This window comes from Lissotriton helveticus, chromosome 5_1 (genome assembly GCF_964261635.1).
Source record: "Lissotriton helveticus chromosome 5_1, aLisHel1.1, whole genome shotgun sequence".
In the NCBI taxonomy this organism is placed as follows: domain Eukaryota; kingdom Metazoa; phylum Chordata; class Amphibia; order Caudata; family Salamandridae; genus Lissotriton; species Lissotriton helveticus.
The window spans coordinates 1,100,524,865-1,100,542,092 of NC_136065.1; the positions used below are offsets into that span (position 1 = coordinate 1,100,524,865).

General features: G+C 39.3%; 1 protein-coding gene across 1 annotated transcript in view; it reads left to right on the forward strand.

Annotated features, from left to right (window-relative positions):
• LOC144755157 (glutathione S-transferase omega-1-like) overlaps positions 1-12,146 on the forward strand; it is a 100,584-nt gene extending 88,438 nt beyond the window's left edge. Inside the window, exons 5-6 of the mRNA XM_078643738.1 lie at positions 9,609-9,715; positions 11,654-12,146. Coding sequence (XP_078499864.1) covers positions 9,609-9,715; positions 11,654-11,810 — 264 coding nt within the window. The 3' untranslated portion in view covers positions 11,811-12,146. The remainder of the gene's footprint in view (positions 1-9,608; positions 9,716-11,653) is intronic.
• Positions 12,147-17,228: the final 5,082 nt, after the last annotated feature.

Below are 17,228 nucleotides of genomic sequence, written 5' to 3' on the forward strand. Positions count from 1 at the left end.
TTTGCAAAAAAAGGGTCAGTTTTCACTGTAAAAATAAAGTTTGTCCACGTTGCGTTTTGGACTGTCATGTCGCAGGAACTAGGCCTAACCACACATTTGAGGTACCATTTTTATCGGGAAACTTAGGTTAACACAGAATTGTAGAGCAACTGTAATCACCTATTGACTTTCGAAGCATTTCTGCTTTCCAAATGAAAGACCATGTGTAAAAAATGTCATTTTGAAAAATTACCTACAAGTCTCATGCTAGTATGGGTACTCGCAATTTCGAAAATGTGCAAATATCTACTGTTTCTAAACTCATTTGTTCCAATTTCAGAAATACATGGGTGTCTTTCATACTGACTTTTCCATGTATATATTTTCCCAAATGAATTGGTAAGAGTGGTCTGCTTAATTCAGGCACTCTGTTCATCACCACCCCCTTTTCTGAATCATTTTGTCCACCATAAGCGTGGAAGGGTATACTCAGACATGAGTCCCTTGCTCACTGCTCCATCAGGATTCAAGCAAGCCGGGCCGACGAGGCTGAAATGCCAGAAACCGGTCCCCGGTAGCTTGTCTCCTTTCTGGTGAAGAATTGGCTTGGTAGTTTGGTCTGCCCTGTTCCCATGATGCACTGGGCCAGGGACAGACTAATTTGCATATAGCCAGGTTCTGAGCTGGGATGGGGCAGTGAGCTAAATAACGGTGATGGATCAAGCCCTGATCTTTGGACTGGGTAAGAGTGGTCCGCTTAATTCAGACACTCTGTTCATCACCACCCCCTTTTCTGAATCTTCATTGATCAAGGGCACAGATCATCTCATGCAGACCCAAGTACTATTAATCGGGGAAGAGCAACAGACTCACTCTCAGCAACACTTTCAGGCTCCAACTCTCTCTATTCAGTGTCAGAGGATGCTCAGGCTGCTCTTTCATGGGCACCATAATGTAGTGCCTTTTGCCAATCTCAAATCCTCCGGTGCACTGCACTTCCGTTGGAGCAAAGGAAAAGGGTGTGTGTGGCCAAAACTCAGGCCAAGGGGCTCAAGGGACTGCACACTGTCTGAGGTTAACCAGCACATGACAGGTGGGTGGAAAACTGAAGCCTCAAACAACAAGCATCCTTCTCTTTCGCTCTTTTGCACTGAAATTCTGGTTCTGTGGCAAAACCAGATCCTCCTTTTCTGATGTTCAACGCCTTCTGATGAAGCAAGTACAATAGTTGGAGATATCACTGATGGCACGCTGGCGATCGCTGTCTGGGTGCTGGGACTTTTCATCTGTTAACTGTCACTGATGGGATTGTGGGTGAGTTCTGCAGGTTATTTTGACTTAATCCCGCAGAACCTAGTGACGTAGGAAATGTGACACAGTTGTTTCCTTCAATTAAGTACAAAAACAGTTCATTCTATAACAAGGGACTGCAAGCAAGTGGCCTGCAATCTTTAAAGGAGTGGCCATACGTCATGGGACATTTCTGGTCTAGAACACACTGTCATTCTCAAAGGCAATACAAAGATAAAGGCAATAAGCAAAACAGTGCCTCTGATTGGCTTTCCATATGAGAGCATATCCTCTACCATCTAAGGGTAGAGAGCGACATGGGAATTCTATCTGAATGGATGGTCTCACACATAGTGGCATTGTCTAATGGGGCAAACCCATTTTTTTCCTCAATGATTACATATAGGTGTTCCTAAATTTCTTATCTAGAACACCTCAAAAGAGAGATCACATCATACATATTATCAGGGACATGTAGATACCTCCCTTTAATAATTGTGCATCAGGAAGACTATGCAATACAAAAGCTAATAATCAAAATGTGGAAACAAAAGACAAGAACTAGAGAGTCCTGGTATTTCCATTATTTAAAATACATCTGGTCCATCAAAAATTAAAGCAGCAGAAAAAAGGAACTAAAAACTGTATTAAAATAGGCATTGAATTTGTCATATTCAAAAAACTTAAGGTGTCTCCTATTGAGGTGGAAAACTTGTCTTACTATAGTAGTGAGTCAGTTAACCAGTCCATCACTACCCTAACGGTCAGACTAAAAAAACATCAGAGTAGGCCTAAAGAACATTTTTGAAAACCAGACTGGTCATACAAAAGGGAATTATACATAACATGGGGTCTCTGGTACTGCAGTCTGGAAGTGTGAACCTGAGCAATACACCAACTGGTGAAAGGAATTTGGAAATGGGACTAGGTCACTGCTAATGGTACAAAGCCATACACTACTTAGGAAGCAGAACAAAACTGACTAATGTAATATAGAAATTAGGTCACCATGTACAAGTCACAAATCTATAATTTATCCTTGCATCCAATCCGGATACATAATTTTAGGGCTGCCTTTTCCTTAAAGGATGAGGCAGTATCGTGACTAATTGCAGATGACACACTTTGATTCTGTATATCTCTTTTTTTATTTTCCTTCAAATACCATTAAAGCCAAATTTGACATACACTGGTGAAGTGTTGTCTTGTTTTGTTCACAGCATGAAAAATCATATCTGTGAAATTTAGTATCGGCGCAAAAAAAACAAAAAAACACACATATGCCAAGCCATCAGATATACGCACTGTATATCAAGCACAAAAAAGCATAGACAAAACAATAGCATATGTAAATAAGCGGTAACACACAACACTATTGCATGCACTTTTATGCACTGTGAACCTGCAGCCCAAAACAGAATATTCAGGCCTGCTTAATTTGTCAGGCTGCTTCTGACACACAGGACCAGCAGGAACAATTCATAAAAGGATAAAATGCAAAAATATGTAAAACGCACGATCATTTCTGCACATAACACACAAAATATCAACTGTAACAACCATCTTTTGAAAACATGCAAACCTTTTTTAACTTTCCAAAAACGTTTTCACAGACACTCTGCGTGTCCCGTGCGCCAACACCCTTTGAGGCCCTGCTTTTCCAAGCAATAATTTCTCCATCTCTTTACACTTACTCCTATCCTACCTCACTGACCTTAAAGTCAAAATCTGCCTTGCGGGCTCCTCAGCCCTCTATCTCTTCTCCACTCTAAGGCTGAAAAAGACAGAAAAAAACCTTCCCAACTCTTTCTAACCTGCAATAACCAACCCTATTTAAAAACACATGATCTAGATATTACTCCTGTTAGGGGCTACAATTTATTTCTATACTTAGATTATTAAAACAGCTACTGTGAATAATTCGCAGAACATAACACACATACCAGTTTTTAGAACAAATGCTTGTTTGCAATGGTACTCATTTCATCAACCTTCAATTGATGAAGGTTTCAGTTAGGTCCAGCAAAAGGTAAAAACCTTCCACCCTGATATTAAACTCAAACCTCTGCACCAGGCACATTGGCTCACTGACCTATTTAAAAGGAAACCCAAATGGGAACAACCTGCAAATTTGTATTATACCTAAATGTATGCATTTACTGAAGCCTAAAGCACTTTTAAAGCTATTGTAAATGTCAAAAATGCCCAAATGTTACCCAAATTCGACTTGGGGCACTTAAAAATAAATATCCTATAATAATGTTACATATTAATCATCCTCAGAATGTTATTTACATATTGCAGAGATTGAACATTAAACATATCTCTTGCAAATCCTGAGAAAAATGGTTTTTCATGCCTGCGTCAAGTGAAATTCTATATGCTAATTTCCTCATTATGCAGTATACCATAACTTAAATTAAATTATAATGCTAGGAGGTCGCAGTATAAGTATTAAGCTTCATGAATAGAAAAAAATGAATTTTGTAGCACTTATTTTTATAACCCAATCATTTTTGATACCATACATATTAAGGCTCTGTAATTCCTCGAATCTGACTTCATTTTTGCCATGTAGGCCTGCAAAGAACAAAGTGGTCTGACCTCCCCAGGTCATTTACACATTAACCAGTTTGAACTGTAAGAAACTAACTTTCGTCACCCGAAACTGACCTGCAAAGCCAATTTCCCTGATTGATCTTTATCTGAGATTGCCAATCAATGTTCAACACATTGTTAACTTTTTAGTTTCCTTGGACTTGCCTTATCTTGTTTCAGCATCTGTTACGGTTTCTTTCTTTTTAACTGTTTCTTCATTACATGGGTTAATTATTATTTAGCAACTGAGCCAAGAATATACTTACAGAAATGCTTAAAGAGGAAAACCCCTAATTAAAATGTCTTTCTATAACACAAAATAATTAACCTTATTTTTGTAACCTTTTTAAAAAAACATTCTGAAATGCAAAGTGTCACCTATGCAACTAAGGGGAAAATCCTGACTGAATAAATATTCCTGTTTATTTAGCTTGTCTCCAAGTATTTATAACATGAGCAGCTAGCAATCTTTTTCAAACTAAAACATATCAATGCGTGTTCTATATTATTTTGAGTTCAGCAGGAATTTACTTCAGCTGATCTGTTTGCCTGTTAATACCTAACACAATGTATCTAAGGAAAATGCTGTAAGTTTATTTATTTTTTTGCAAAACACCCAATTTCGTTTTTGGGGGCTTTATATTCCTAGAGAATGTGAATTTTAATTTTATCTTTAAAGCATTGTACATGTGCATAGTTGCTTACTCTATAAATTAAATAGCAACATATAGCTATTTTAGCATATCACATGGTTCATTTCTGGATTTTTATTTCATTTCCGATTAATATTAATTAACTAACATTTTGCATAACAGACTAAAAAAAACAAGAAAAAAACCACAAACACACATTGAGCTCATTTCAGACAAAGGGGTCAAACACTCAGGACACACAATACGGCGCGCTTTTAGCCATGCATTTCGTGAATAGCGCCAACGCTATGTATTTGGAGAAATTGCACTAATGGGAAAACCACATAGACATTTAAACACGCATTTAACCCACAAACCAATACTCAGGACAGAAATAAAGGACAGCCCACAGACTGTACTTAAACCAAACCATTTGTAAATACTAGTTGTAAGTCATATTTACAAGAAACTCTTCTCAATTGTGTTCCAAAAGACTGCAAAAACAGCCCAACAGACTGTATGTCCAAGAAGCGAAAATACACTCAATTCACTAGCTTTGACTAGCAGAACACCAAAAATCGCTCTGCATATCTTCATTCATAAAATTGCACAGAACAAAGGATCCTCGTATGTATTATGTCCATATTTTAATTCCCTGGGGATACAAAATCACCAAGGAAGAAATATGTTTGTAAATCTAAACATATTTAGATATTCCCTTTAGGGGAAGCCGGCTAATTTACTTCACATCACAACATGGTGCCTTCCAAATATAAAGCAACACATTCTCATGTGAGCTTTCGAACAGGCATGCCCAAAATATTGCAAAATATACAATATTATAATCAAAATAGTGCTTAATGTACTTTTCGTACGTGCACCGTTCAACTAAACCAAAATAGAGAAAATTCTCCTCATTACCTGTCTACACAAATTGCAATTTGCATATACAAACCTATACAAATCCAAAAGTTGGCCAACACAAATTCCAAAGTTCCAAAGCTACAGTCCCAAATTTGCTAAGATTAGGCATCTTATAGCTCACTAATCTAGCTTCAAGGGGTTATCTCTACCAATACACTCGCAAATATACGAGCCCCTCGGCTTTGGTAATTTGCAATAACCAAATCAAAAACCAAGAAACCAAACCCCTCGGCTTTGGTAATTGCAATAACCAAATCAAAACCAAGAAACCGAACAAAGTCGTGGGAGCGACCCACTTGTACTTAACTCTTACATTTACTAATCAAAAGGTTATCCAATTTCTAACTGTCAAGTTCTACATGACCTAACAGTCTTTTTAGAATACTCACGCCAAAAAGGTTCTCAGTCAGGAGTGACATGTGGAGGATCAAAATCAGGAAGAGCAGAAATACACTGGGCTGCAGAAACGAAGAATCCCCAGAATCACTGTGCACAGAGTACCTTCCTAGTAGAATCCTGTCTTGTCCTCCTCAGTAGCTTTCTGTCTCCTGACAAGATCACTCCCACAGAAAGTCACTTCTCTGATGAAGCCCGCGTTGGCCACGCCATCTGAAGAACTGAAATCTTCATTCTCAGGGGTCTCACTAATACAAAAGAACTTGGCACAGAAGCTGAAATATTAAAAGACATCTTTATTAAATTTAATAAGTGAGGCCACGTCACACAGAAGCCGTAGCAAGTGAATGAGGTAGTCTAAAAAATACAGAACACAGAGGTCTTTTATATGCTTAGGATTTACAAACTCAGCATAAAAGAAAGGGGCAGTCCTAGCTTCTGCAAGCATACAAAATACCTAATATGGACATACAAGATCTGCAAAATACTAGCCAATAGAAATACATCATGTAACCAGAATGTCCCCCTTACGTCGTGTTTCTGCCCGGTCCATAAGTCAATCAATTACAGCACTTATAAGTCAATCAGTAATGGCAGAACATTTCTGTATGCAGTTAGGCCAGCTAGTGTCTGAGATTGCTTTCAAAGCAAGGACAGAGGGGGGTTTTCTACACATTGCAGTCCAAAGGGCAGAAACATTTCATGAATAGAGCAGTCTGTGTAAAGGCAACACAAATTGATGACAAATGTAAGATGGAGTCAAAATTAAAGAACCTCAGCATGTGTGGACATCTCTGCAATCTGGACATCTCTGCAATCTGGATAGAGTTGTATGCATAGAAAAGATAGAGGCGAAATTCTCTGCATGGAGGTTAATGAATAGTGTTTTGCAGTATGTTAGTTTTACTACTGTATTACTACTAATTGTGTACAAAGTACAGTTCGCTAATTGGACCTTACCTCCTACCCAGAACCAATGTTATCCTTGAAGGGATTGTTACAGAAAAATACTTATTTAGATTCAAAATAATCTACAAAAAGAGCAAAAATTGCTCTCCTAAAAAGTCCACTTACGTTGAAGGTAATAAAGTCTTTTTGTAGGGCAATTTCCAAAGTGAAATTATGAATTTGGTTGTCACCTGGAAGGCTGCTGGTCTGGTGTTCAAGATTTTACATATTAAGTCTGCAGCCTGTGATATGCTTGTGTCACCAACAGCTCAGAGTTGACCTCCAAATGCAAGTCCTCAATGATACCAATCACAGGAGAACGATCCCTAACATGTCTTTGTCTGGGGTACAAAGACTTTAATAAACGAGTCGACATAGCAACTCAGTTGTTCAAGAACAGACCCTACACCAAACCGAACTGGTTTGTGTGGATGATTGAAGATGTTTTTGTGTACCTTACTTGGAGAACAGGCATTCTAGCGATCCTGTATTTAAGGGAAAATAATTCACTTGACTTAAAGAACCTACTTCTTTTGCTTTAGAGGTCCGCTCCAAAATCCAAACCTAAATTTCTTGTAGGGGATTTCTCACTAACTTCTGATAATGCTGTTGGTTACTTAGGGCCTTATTATGATGTTGGATGGACTGCCACTGACAGGCTATCGGTTGCGGTCCCATTATAATCTGGGTCCGTCCGCCACATTATGTTTCGGTCGGTCGGACCACATTGATGGAGGGACTAACCAACAGCTTCCAATGGAATCAAGGACTCCGTTGGGCCATCAGTCGAATCGTATTCCCCAAAGTGGAGGAGTGCCTGCTCGGACACCGCTGTGGGGGATTATGATCCACCTTTCCGCTAGCCTTTTCATGTTGGTTTTTCATCAATTAAAAGGCTGGCAGAAAGTCTTTTGGGGCCCTAGCAGGGCCCCTGGCCTCGGTGGCCCTCCGCTATGAGCCCTAAACATCCATGGATTGTGTGGCAGGTACCGAATGGTGTCTGCCACAGGGTGCATGGATGTTTCCAAAGTGTATATTTTCCTAGTGCGACTTGTGCTGTGGCTCACAGAACAAGTCACAATGGGCAGGCGGATTTCATCAATATAATGGTAGGGGAACCGCCAAATAATTTTTTATGGCGGTCACACTTCTGCTCCGATGCCAGTTGGATGATCTGTATCGTAATACGGCCCTTCGTTTTCGATGTTATGTTGTTGTTGGATGTAGTGTCCTGGATCACCATCCCACCACCATTATCCATTGGCTTAATAGTGATGTCTTTGTTCTCTTTGAGCTAAGAAGAGTCTGTCTCTCTTCAAGACATATTTTATGTGTGTTTGATTCCTTAAGGGAGGTGAGATCCTTCATGACTATCCTTACAAAAGGGAGTATGGACGTCTGTTGCAGGACTTACCTGGTAATGCATACATGTTGCATACAAATCGGGGCTAATTGTATGCTAAACATGAGACGCACTAACGCATATATATGTAGGTTCAGTGCCTAGTAAACTAATATTCTGACTGGTGATGCTAACTGAAAGCGAGAGGGCAAGATTGTCATAAATCTTAGTAGCAGGCTGACGGCTTCACTAACAGAAAGCTATGGAGAAGATTCTTCCATTTTGCTGTCTGCAGAGTGTTTATTACGTCAAGGCCATCCGGCTTCACATGGAACAATCCTGCAAGGACACAACCTTGCATAAAATTGCTTTGTTTTCAAACATAGCTCTGGCAGGTCCATTGTTTGGTCGTTAAAGTGCAAATTTGAGTGGGTGCCATTGATACTTAATGGAGTAAGGGACATAGAGAGCCAGGAAATTGAGAAGGGCAGGCACAAAGATTCATTGCTTGCGAGCAATGCAGGAGTGCCAATATGCGACTGCTGGCCCCACAGCTTTCTGAAGTACGCAGGGTTGGTTACATGGTTTGACATAGAAAGGTTAGGGAGATTACGAACTATTCAGCCAATACAATTACCATGAGACTGATGACATACATCAATAAGCAACATTTATGAATAACTCATTTATATCAGGTATTAGGGATGCATGATGTAAATTGCATTCGTTTTTTCTAAAAAGTAGTTTTTTTGTATAATTACTGTTATTATTACCTTAATACTTTCCGTCATTCTGAAACATATTTGTGTAGATTGTATAAAACCAGTTGCCTCATTTTATAAAACACTAAAAACAGTGTTTTATCTACTGCTTTATTGGCCAACGTGGAGTTTCATGCATGAACAAATACTCCCCTCCAGGTAAGGGTTTTTTTCTGGCAGAGCTGTCTGCCCCTTATCTCTACGAGGAGGCTGTGACAAGCAACACCTCCTGGGTCTAAGAAGATCAAACTGGGTGTGTCCTCACACCAAACTGAAGTTCACAACACAACCTGATCGGTTAAGTTGGAAGGATTATAAGTAGAGGGGAGTCCCAGGCTAATAACTGTGGGCCATCAAGCCCTTGTTTTGCTATCCTGTAAACGCACTTATTTTTGTTTTATTTTTTGTAATATTGTGCTTTCAAGTTAGTCTTTCATTCTTTCTTATACATTATCTTAAGAAATTAGGTCCAATACTTATATTTGTTTTTAACAATTGAATCAATAGTGATCCTCTGTTTTTGACTTTTATACTGAGGCTTTGTGAGTACACGAATAATTAAGGACCGAAATTATTCATTTTCTGCTCTTTCTGTGATTTGTGTTTGAACATGTCTCAGTTGATCTTATTCTTGAAGTTCGCACCTTATGAGGTGTATGTTGCAAACAGTTTTTTCTTTTGTTTTAATTATGCTATTTTACAACACATTATTTTGTGTTTTTTTTTTTTATTGGTCAGATTCTTGCAAACAAAAAGACTCCTTATTTTGGTGGAGAGTTGGTGTCCATGATCGACTACATGATGTGGCCGTGGTTTGAACGAGTTGAGTTCTTTGGTGTCCATGGGTAAGATTGCTTATATTCGTTTTTTTCCTTGATGCCAATCTTTCAAACACATAGGTTTTACAAGAGTCGCTTACAGTTGCTCACAGAGAGCTATATATTTAAAAGCTCTGAAATAATTTGGGACACTTGCACGTTTAGGATATGGGACTTCCTGTTTGATAATTGTACTCCTAATAATTTCAGATCAGGGCTTCATTTTGTGATGCAACGGATCGACTAATCAGTCACATCACAAAATGTACATTTGCACTAAGTTGCAAAGCCTCCTGCCTGATGAATAATAATGAGGCTGGGGTCATTTTGCGGCCCCATGTGAAAGCCGGTGAATACAGAGATGGAGACATGAAAGAGACAGCAGTAAAACTCGATCATTGCACTTATGTTCCTTCCAAGTACGCATTTTAAAGCAGCCCAGTCCCTTAGAAGTACATGGCTACTTTAAAAAGAAATGTTCCAGCACTGGAGGGAGGGGGCTGGCTCTGCCCGTGGACTGCGTTGATCCTATGGGTCCCATTTTCCTAATTCCGGGTTGAGCTCTGTGGGCCTGGGTTGCCCAACTATTGCACTTGGCCAAGATCCCCGGTACATATATGCTAGGTTACGGCTATCCCTCATGATCGCAATTGTTTTTGATAATAGAAAAGCTGTATCAACACTGGTAGGCCGAATGTTGACGACGCCCAGTGGATAACGCATTATATTGTTCTTCATCCGTGTGTGCAGCACAATAAACATACTTTAAACATAAAAACAAATGTTCACTTCGAAGGAATGAAAATGGAGAAAACATGCAATAATCCTCAGGACCACTGTTTGTTTCCCCAGGGTTGCTTGCCATAATTGCCAAAGGTGAAGCTGTTCCCAGGGGATAGCATTCCCTTGGCAAATTATTTACAACCCCAAAGTCACTGGAGATCTCAAACTATTCATACATTGCATTACAACTCGCAAACAGGAGGGAATGTTCCTCTCACATCCCTCCTATTCACAATGTGCATTGGCCATAAGTTTACTTTTTAAATCGAAAATATTTTTCCGACTCACAAAGTAACTTATGTAGACCGCAATATATACTTTTCTACAGTCACGAATCCTGTGATTTTGTGAATCTTGCTTGGTGGTTGAATTTTTTGTTTGTTTGTACTCCAGGCCTTTATTAAGGAGTGCCAGGCTGTCCTGTTTGAAAGAAAATGTCTGCCAGCATTGGGATCGAAAAAATTGTTAGTTTGCTTGAGTTGAGTGTGTTGACGTGTGTGTACAACACACCAGATCTGCTTGTGGCTGCATAAAGATTTTTAAATCGCAGACACATGTGCCTTAGACACTTTGAAGGGCATGTAACTGCACTGGACTGGATGGGATCCACCATTTCTTGTTGGGCAGGAGCTAAAAATCTTTATCGGAAGCAAGGAAATTAGAAACCTACAGGGTTCTGTAGCCCTTTTGGAAGATGCAGACATGATGAATGTGTACAGTGATGAGGTATCTACAATAATTGGAATGTGAAAAATGGGGTTGTTGATGAAACCTATGACACAGTAAGCAGTGCTTCTCACTACATTTAGGTCTAGTCGAAATTTAAATTTCGCCAGCATTATTTGCATAACTTTGGGAATTTGACATTATGCTTGTTGCGTGAAATTCAAGATATTACTCTACATCATGTAATTGTGTTTTTCATGCAATTTTTGTAACATAAAATGCATCCTTCTGTGAACATTGACACGCAGACATTTGCTTTAAGATATAATGCTTAATGATGGAATTGTATATTTCCTAATTGGACATATTTCCACATTATTTCCCCAAAATGTTTGCGAACGAATCAAACACCCCAAAAAAACTAAATGTACAGTTATAAGAGCTTGTTTGTAACCATTGATTTAGCATACACTGTCTGCCTCTTTTACACTCTTTTCTTTTTGCATGTCTTCACAGTGGTCTGGAGAGTACCCCAAAGATCAATTCCTGGATTGAACTAATGAAGCAGGATCCAGCTGTGAAGGCGACCTCCTTGGATCCAGAAACCCTGAAAGGTTTCTTTACACTGTATGCTTCTGATGAGACTCCTGATGTGTTTGACTATGGTCTTTAGAGAGAGCAGTGCTCTGATGATGCCACTTACATTTATCCATGTTCTTCCATTGGATGTTGCATATTTTCACTTTAATCCTGATGGCGCTAGTTTTGAACACCTCCATTCCGTTCCATGTAACAGTCGTTGATGGTGCTCAGCAGATTACGTTTGTAAGAACCAAACCGATCCTAAAATACTCTCTTTTATGTATGATGCTGTACACTGAACATTACTCCGCTACTCATTTTCATATAAGTACTGTCATCTCATAACTTTCATAACACAAATGGTCAATGCATCCAATTTCATTTTGACAAGTGTAATAAAACCAAGTTTGAGATACATGTTGAAAAATATAGTGTTTTTGAAATGTTTAGCAAGTTTAACGTCTAAGAACAGATACATGTACAATATTAACCTGCAATACAACATGCAGACAACTTATTTTGATCTGAAATGCGATTTTGCAAAATGTATCTGTTCATTCTCAGTTTTTTCGGTATTTATTTGAAAGGGTGGAAGTTAGATGTGTACAGCGAAAGTGGCCTCATTAGAATTCTTTGGGAGGGGAATATCCAAACTAAACATTTAAAGATTACTTGTTGATTCATTCAATTCTGATTTTGTATGTGGGCATCTTGAGACCTATCTGTTACCTTACGTTTCTGAAGTTTGCCGGTACACCCTAAAGACCCATTATATCACTTCAGTATTGTAACTTAACTCTCTTTAATAAAAGAGGATTTAGGGACAAGGAAAAATAATACTTGCAGGAACACATTATTGTTACTTGAAGACAAGGGTACTGGTTCCAATAATATAGGTGACTTCCTGTTATGTAACCTAGTATCGGTATTGGTAACACTTGGGTTTACCAATTTAAAGGCCTGATTGAAACTTTGCCCTATAATTACGCAAGTGTTTATTCAAAATCATCAAAACATTAGAGACTTACAGAGACCATATTTCCCAAGGTATGTCTTGTACTACCTTGTTTTCTCCTATAGTGTTTGCATCAGACATAGGGTATTATAGGCCACACTCAAGCAATTTCGTTTGGCTTGGAACATTCTCCAGAATATGCATTCCAATTATCTTAATTAATATACATAAGGTAGGAATAGGCAGAAAAGGTCTTGCTTTATTGCTATTTATATTGCTGATTTCATTACTTATGTTTAAATCCGTGTATGGGTAGGATGGCTTGGGATCATCCCAATCATTTTTTTGGGCAATACATATTTGTGCTAATTGATGGCCACAGGGAAGTATTTCATATAGACATCACCTTCTGTTCAAAGCTTTAGTGCACATAGAAGAGTACATCACACTCAATTAAAAATGATCAGCATATTAACATGTTTTACCCCACTAAGCATTCAACAGGACAATCTGTAGTCAGTTTAAACCCATTAGAAAATGTTAAAGGGACAGTACTACTTCCTACACCTTCTAGAATTATGAGGATTGTACTGGAATTGATTACCCAAATCCGAAGGGCAAAATAATATACAACCAAAAGCTGAATACAAATATCAGAAAACTGAGTGAATTTGAAGACAACAGTGCAAGCTCTAATAAAGCATTAATGTCGATAGAATATTGCGACTTTGCCACAGCATGAAATAAAAAAAACAAGCAACTAGTTACTGTTGGGTGCATGCTAAAAAAGTAATTTAGAAAACAGTATTTTTACGTTTAGGTCAATCCGTTTTGGCGCTGTCATTTCTGCGATGTAAACGGATACCAAATAACTTATTCTAATGGGTATAATACATAGACCTATGAGGTATCTAGTTAGGCTTCTTTTCCCTGACCGCTGTAATGGTCATCCTACTTTCATGAAACTGAACTTTTGCTGCAAAATGTTTTCACCCAGAGTTCAAATTTCCTGTAGCCACCAGCCTAGGGGAGATACCAGTAACCAATATTTCCTAAACTGCTCCAGGAAAAACAAGATTTTATTAAAGACAGGATGAGATGGCACAAAGGGTTCTGATATGTTGGACATGTCATCTATACATTGACAGTATGGGGTGAAAGGATAGTGAATGAATGTAAAACGAGGAATTACAAATTCTTTGTAGTTCAACATTTAAAGTGAGAATTTAGCAACAAGTTAACAATGAACATCAGTGAACGTCAACAGTCGGGCAGATACCCCATGCATAATCAACCACAAGCAATCCGCAGAATGAGGGAGCAGCAAACAATAATGGGAAAAGTGAAGATTATATTGATTCCTCAACTGGCGGAACATCTAGTCTGTCATTCAGCAAGAAGAAGGCATATAAATTGAGAATAAAGCCTTTGAACCACTTGGACGTTTTCTAAGTATTTGTCTACCCACTGCCAGTAACTGAGTCTATTGTGCCTTTCTTTCCCCCTTCCAGGACATGCAGCGTACGGGTGCTACTGAGCCACAACCATGGTAATTGAGGTCGTATGCCACTGGTAACCTACTATGGCTGTGCAACTGGGCCAAGTGTACTCTCTCTTCACTTGACCCTTAGGTAGCGATGGCGAGCAGTCAAGTCACTAGATCTTGAATCCTCCTCATGCACTGCAGACAGTCCGCTTTAAAAAGGGCTGTGAATAGGGCGTGACATACTGGATGACTATAAGGCTTCTGAATGTAAAGTAACATTCATACAGGAGCTTTCACGACAATGGAACCCCAGTGGATCTGACTGTGTGCAACAATCCAAACATTTTTCCTGACACACATAATCTTAAGCAACTATGCTTACAACTTCAGTCACTGGTATTTTGCAATAATAATCAACATAGCAAAGAAACTCTGTGAGTGCAAGTGATGTCTTCTTGCTGAGGTAGTAGGCCATTTAGATATGTTTGAAAGCCATTATCCGAACAGTCCTAGATACGAAAAAAGCTTGAATGGATGAATCAAATGTTGAAATTTATTGACAATATCGTTAGTCACTAACAGGCACATGCATCATCGTTGCATTTTGCGATTCCTTAATTGCGAAAAATAAGGAATCGCAATTAAGGAATTGCAATAAATTTTGCGATTTCTTATTCCTTAATTGCGGCTCGCAATTTGCGAGTCGCAATTAAGGAATACCTCCCCATTCATTCCTATGGGCCTCTAGGCCCATAGGAATGAATGGGAAGAAATTCTCAATTTGCGATCAGCAATTAGCGAATCGCAAATTGAAAATGCAATTTCAAGGGTGCAGGGGTGTCCAAAGGACACCCTGTTACACCCCTGAAATCAATCTGTGCACATATGTTGTGCACACACATGCCCTTAGGGCATGTGTGGGCAAAACATGGAACTTTGAAAAATGCACAAAAGTGCATTTTTCAAAGTTTTCGCAAATTACCATGAGGTTCAACCTCGTGGTAATTTGCTCCCCTTAATTGCGAATTCGCAATTTTTAAATGTTTCATGCATTGCATTTAAGGAATCGCAAAATGCGATTCCTTAAATGCAATCGCAATTTGAGAATTCGCAAATATTTGCGAAATCTTAAATTGCGCAGGCCTTGCACCTTCATGCATTCCAAAAGAGGATTTTGCGATCGCAAATGGCCGGTTTTTGCGATTTGCACCGTTTGCGATCGCAAAATCCTTTGATGCATGTGCCTGAAAATTAATTGAAGAAAGTTATACCAAATGTATCTCGGACATATCATAGAGATACGTTTAATGAATGCTATGACGGATCCTAAAAATCACTACAGTGATATCCAGCAAAAATAGACTGTACATTGGACATGTAAAAATGGAACAGCAAAAAGGAACACCAAAGAATAACCAAGATAGCAAAACAAACCCGTTAAGGAACCAAACGCAGGGGCCTGGAAAAGGTTTACGAGAAATATTGCTTCATTTCTTTGGACCCCAGGAGGCTCGTTGGTATCACACTGCTTATTAAAACTACTCTTGCTTTTCTCCACTCTCGGAGGTGTAGACAAGGGGGCCCAATTTGGATTAATCTGTTAGTGTTGTGTTTGTTTTGGCCATTAGTCACAGCTTGCCGTATTAGCAACATATACTAAGACCGCATGTCCGTCAGAACTGTACTTATAAATAGATTAGGTATTTTCAAGAATTATCCTCAGAGCAGTATTATTGAGGAATGATGCAATTGAAATAGAGTTGCCTAGTATCATGTGGTATGGGATTCCAAACAGTTTACAATACCAACTAATTACAATACACTATATTGGAGAATATAGTTGCATGGCCAATGTCAGCCTCTGGGTTGAGACTTGGGGAATTGCATCTACTGCCCTACACTGCATTAACATATAAGAGTGGGATCAGTGCACTGGCGTTTTGGCAGTCTGTAGCCATAGGCTCGCTCAGTTTCTCAGCCCAGAAAGCCCAGCATCCAATAGTGGATAACCAGAGATTGTAGAACATCAAACCTCATTCTCCCAATTGCTTTCCACAAGAATAGTGAGAAACGATAATGTGGGACCAATATTGTAGCCAAAATAATAAGATAATATATATAGGTAAATTTAGGTCAACTAAATGTACTTCACCTATATGTACCCTGATGAAATATTTATTTACTAACTTCCCCAGCAAAGGATTACTGGGACCCGAGTGTATTGTTTCCAGCAGAGGTTGCTGCCAATCTGAGGTGGGGGGAAAAAGAAACAGATCTTCTGCTCCCATGCTGCGCTGCTCCTCTGCTCCTGTCCGGCACTACAATTTTCATGGGCACAGGCATGCAGACCCCACTCAATCCCAATGCTTCTCCCAGCATTCGAGAAGAACTGGGATTGGGCGGAGTGAGTCAGTTGTGTGCTCTAACAGGTCCTGGGAACCTGTGCCCCTGAGCCCTAGGATATCTCCAAGGAACAGCCTGGAGATATCCAAATGCACTTGTCGCTTTGGCCAGTCCGCCAACCCGACATGAGCCATTTTAGGGCCCATCACGCCTCCTCCTGCTGTGTGATGCTGTGGCCTGGCCCGCCATCGACTCAGCGGACTGGAAGTAAAAATAAAAGGACAATAAAATAGTTTTATTGTCCTTTTATTTTTCTTCCGTCTGCTGCATTTCAGCAGGGTGGTGATTCTCCGCCACCATAGCGAAGGAGCCGCCCCTGATGGTTTCCTTTGGGGTTAGGTTTGAAAGTGATTGGATGTCAAAAAACTTGATGAAAAAATATTGTGGTTCTAAAATATCAATGCCTATAGAGTAGCAAAAGATCATTATGGGAGGTGCATACAGTGTACATACACACTCTCCCACTCGCCTACCTTCCAGAGGGGACATGCGCTTACAGGCTGCTTTGCCGGTGAGTTTACTGAGAAAACTACTCCACGACCACCATACAACGGTCTTGATCACAATGAGGCAGTGCAATAAAGATACATGTATGTACATTTAAAAAAACATAGAGGAAGGACCAATGTACAACGAAATCAAAAGAAATGGTGTAATAGTAATAT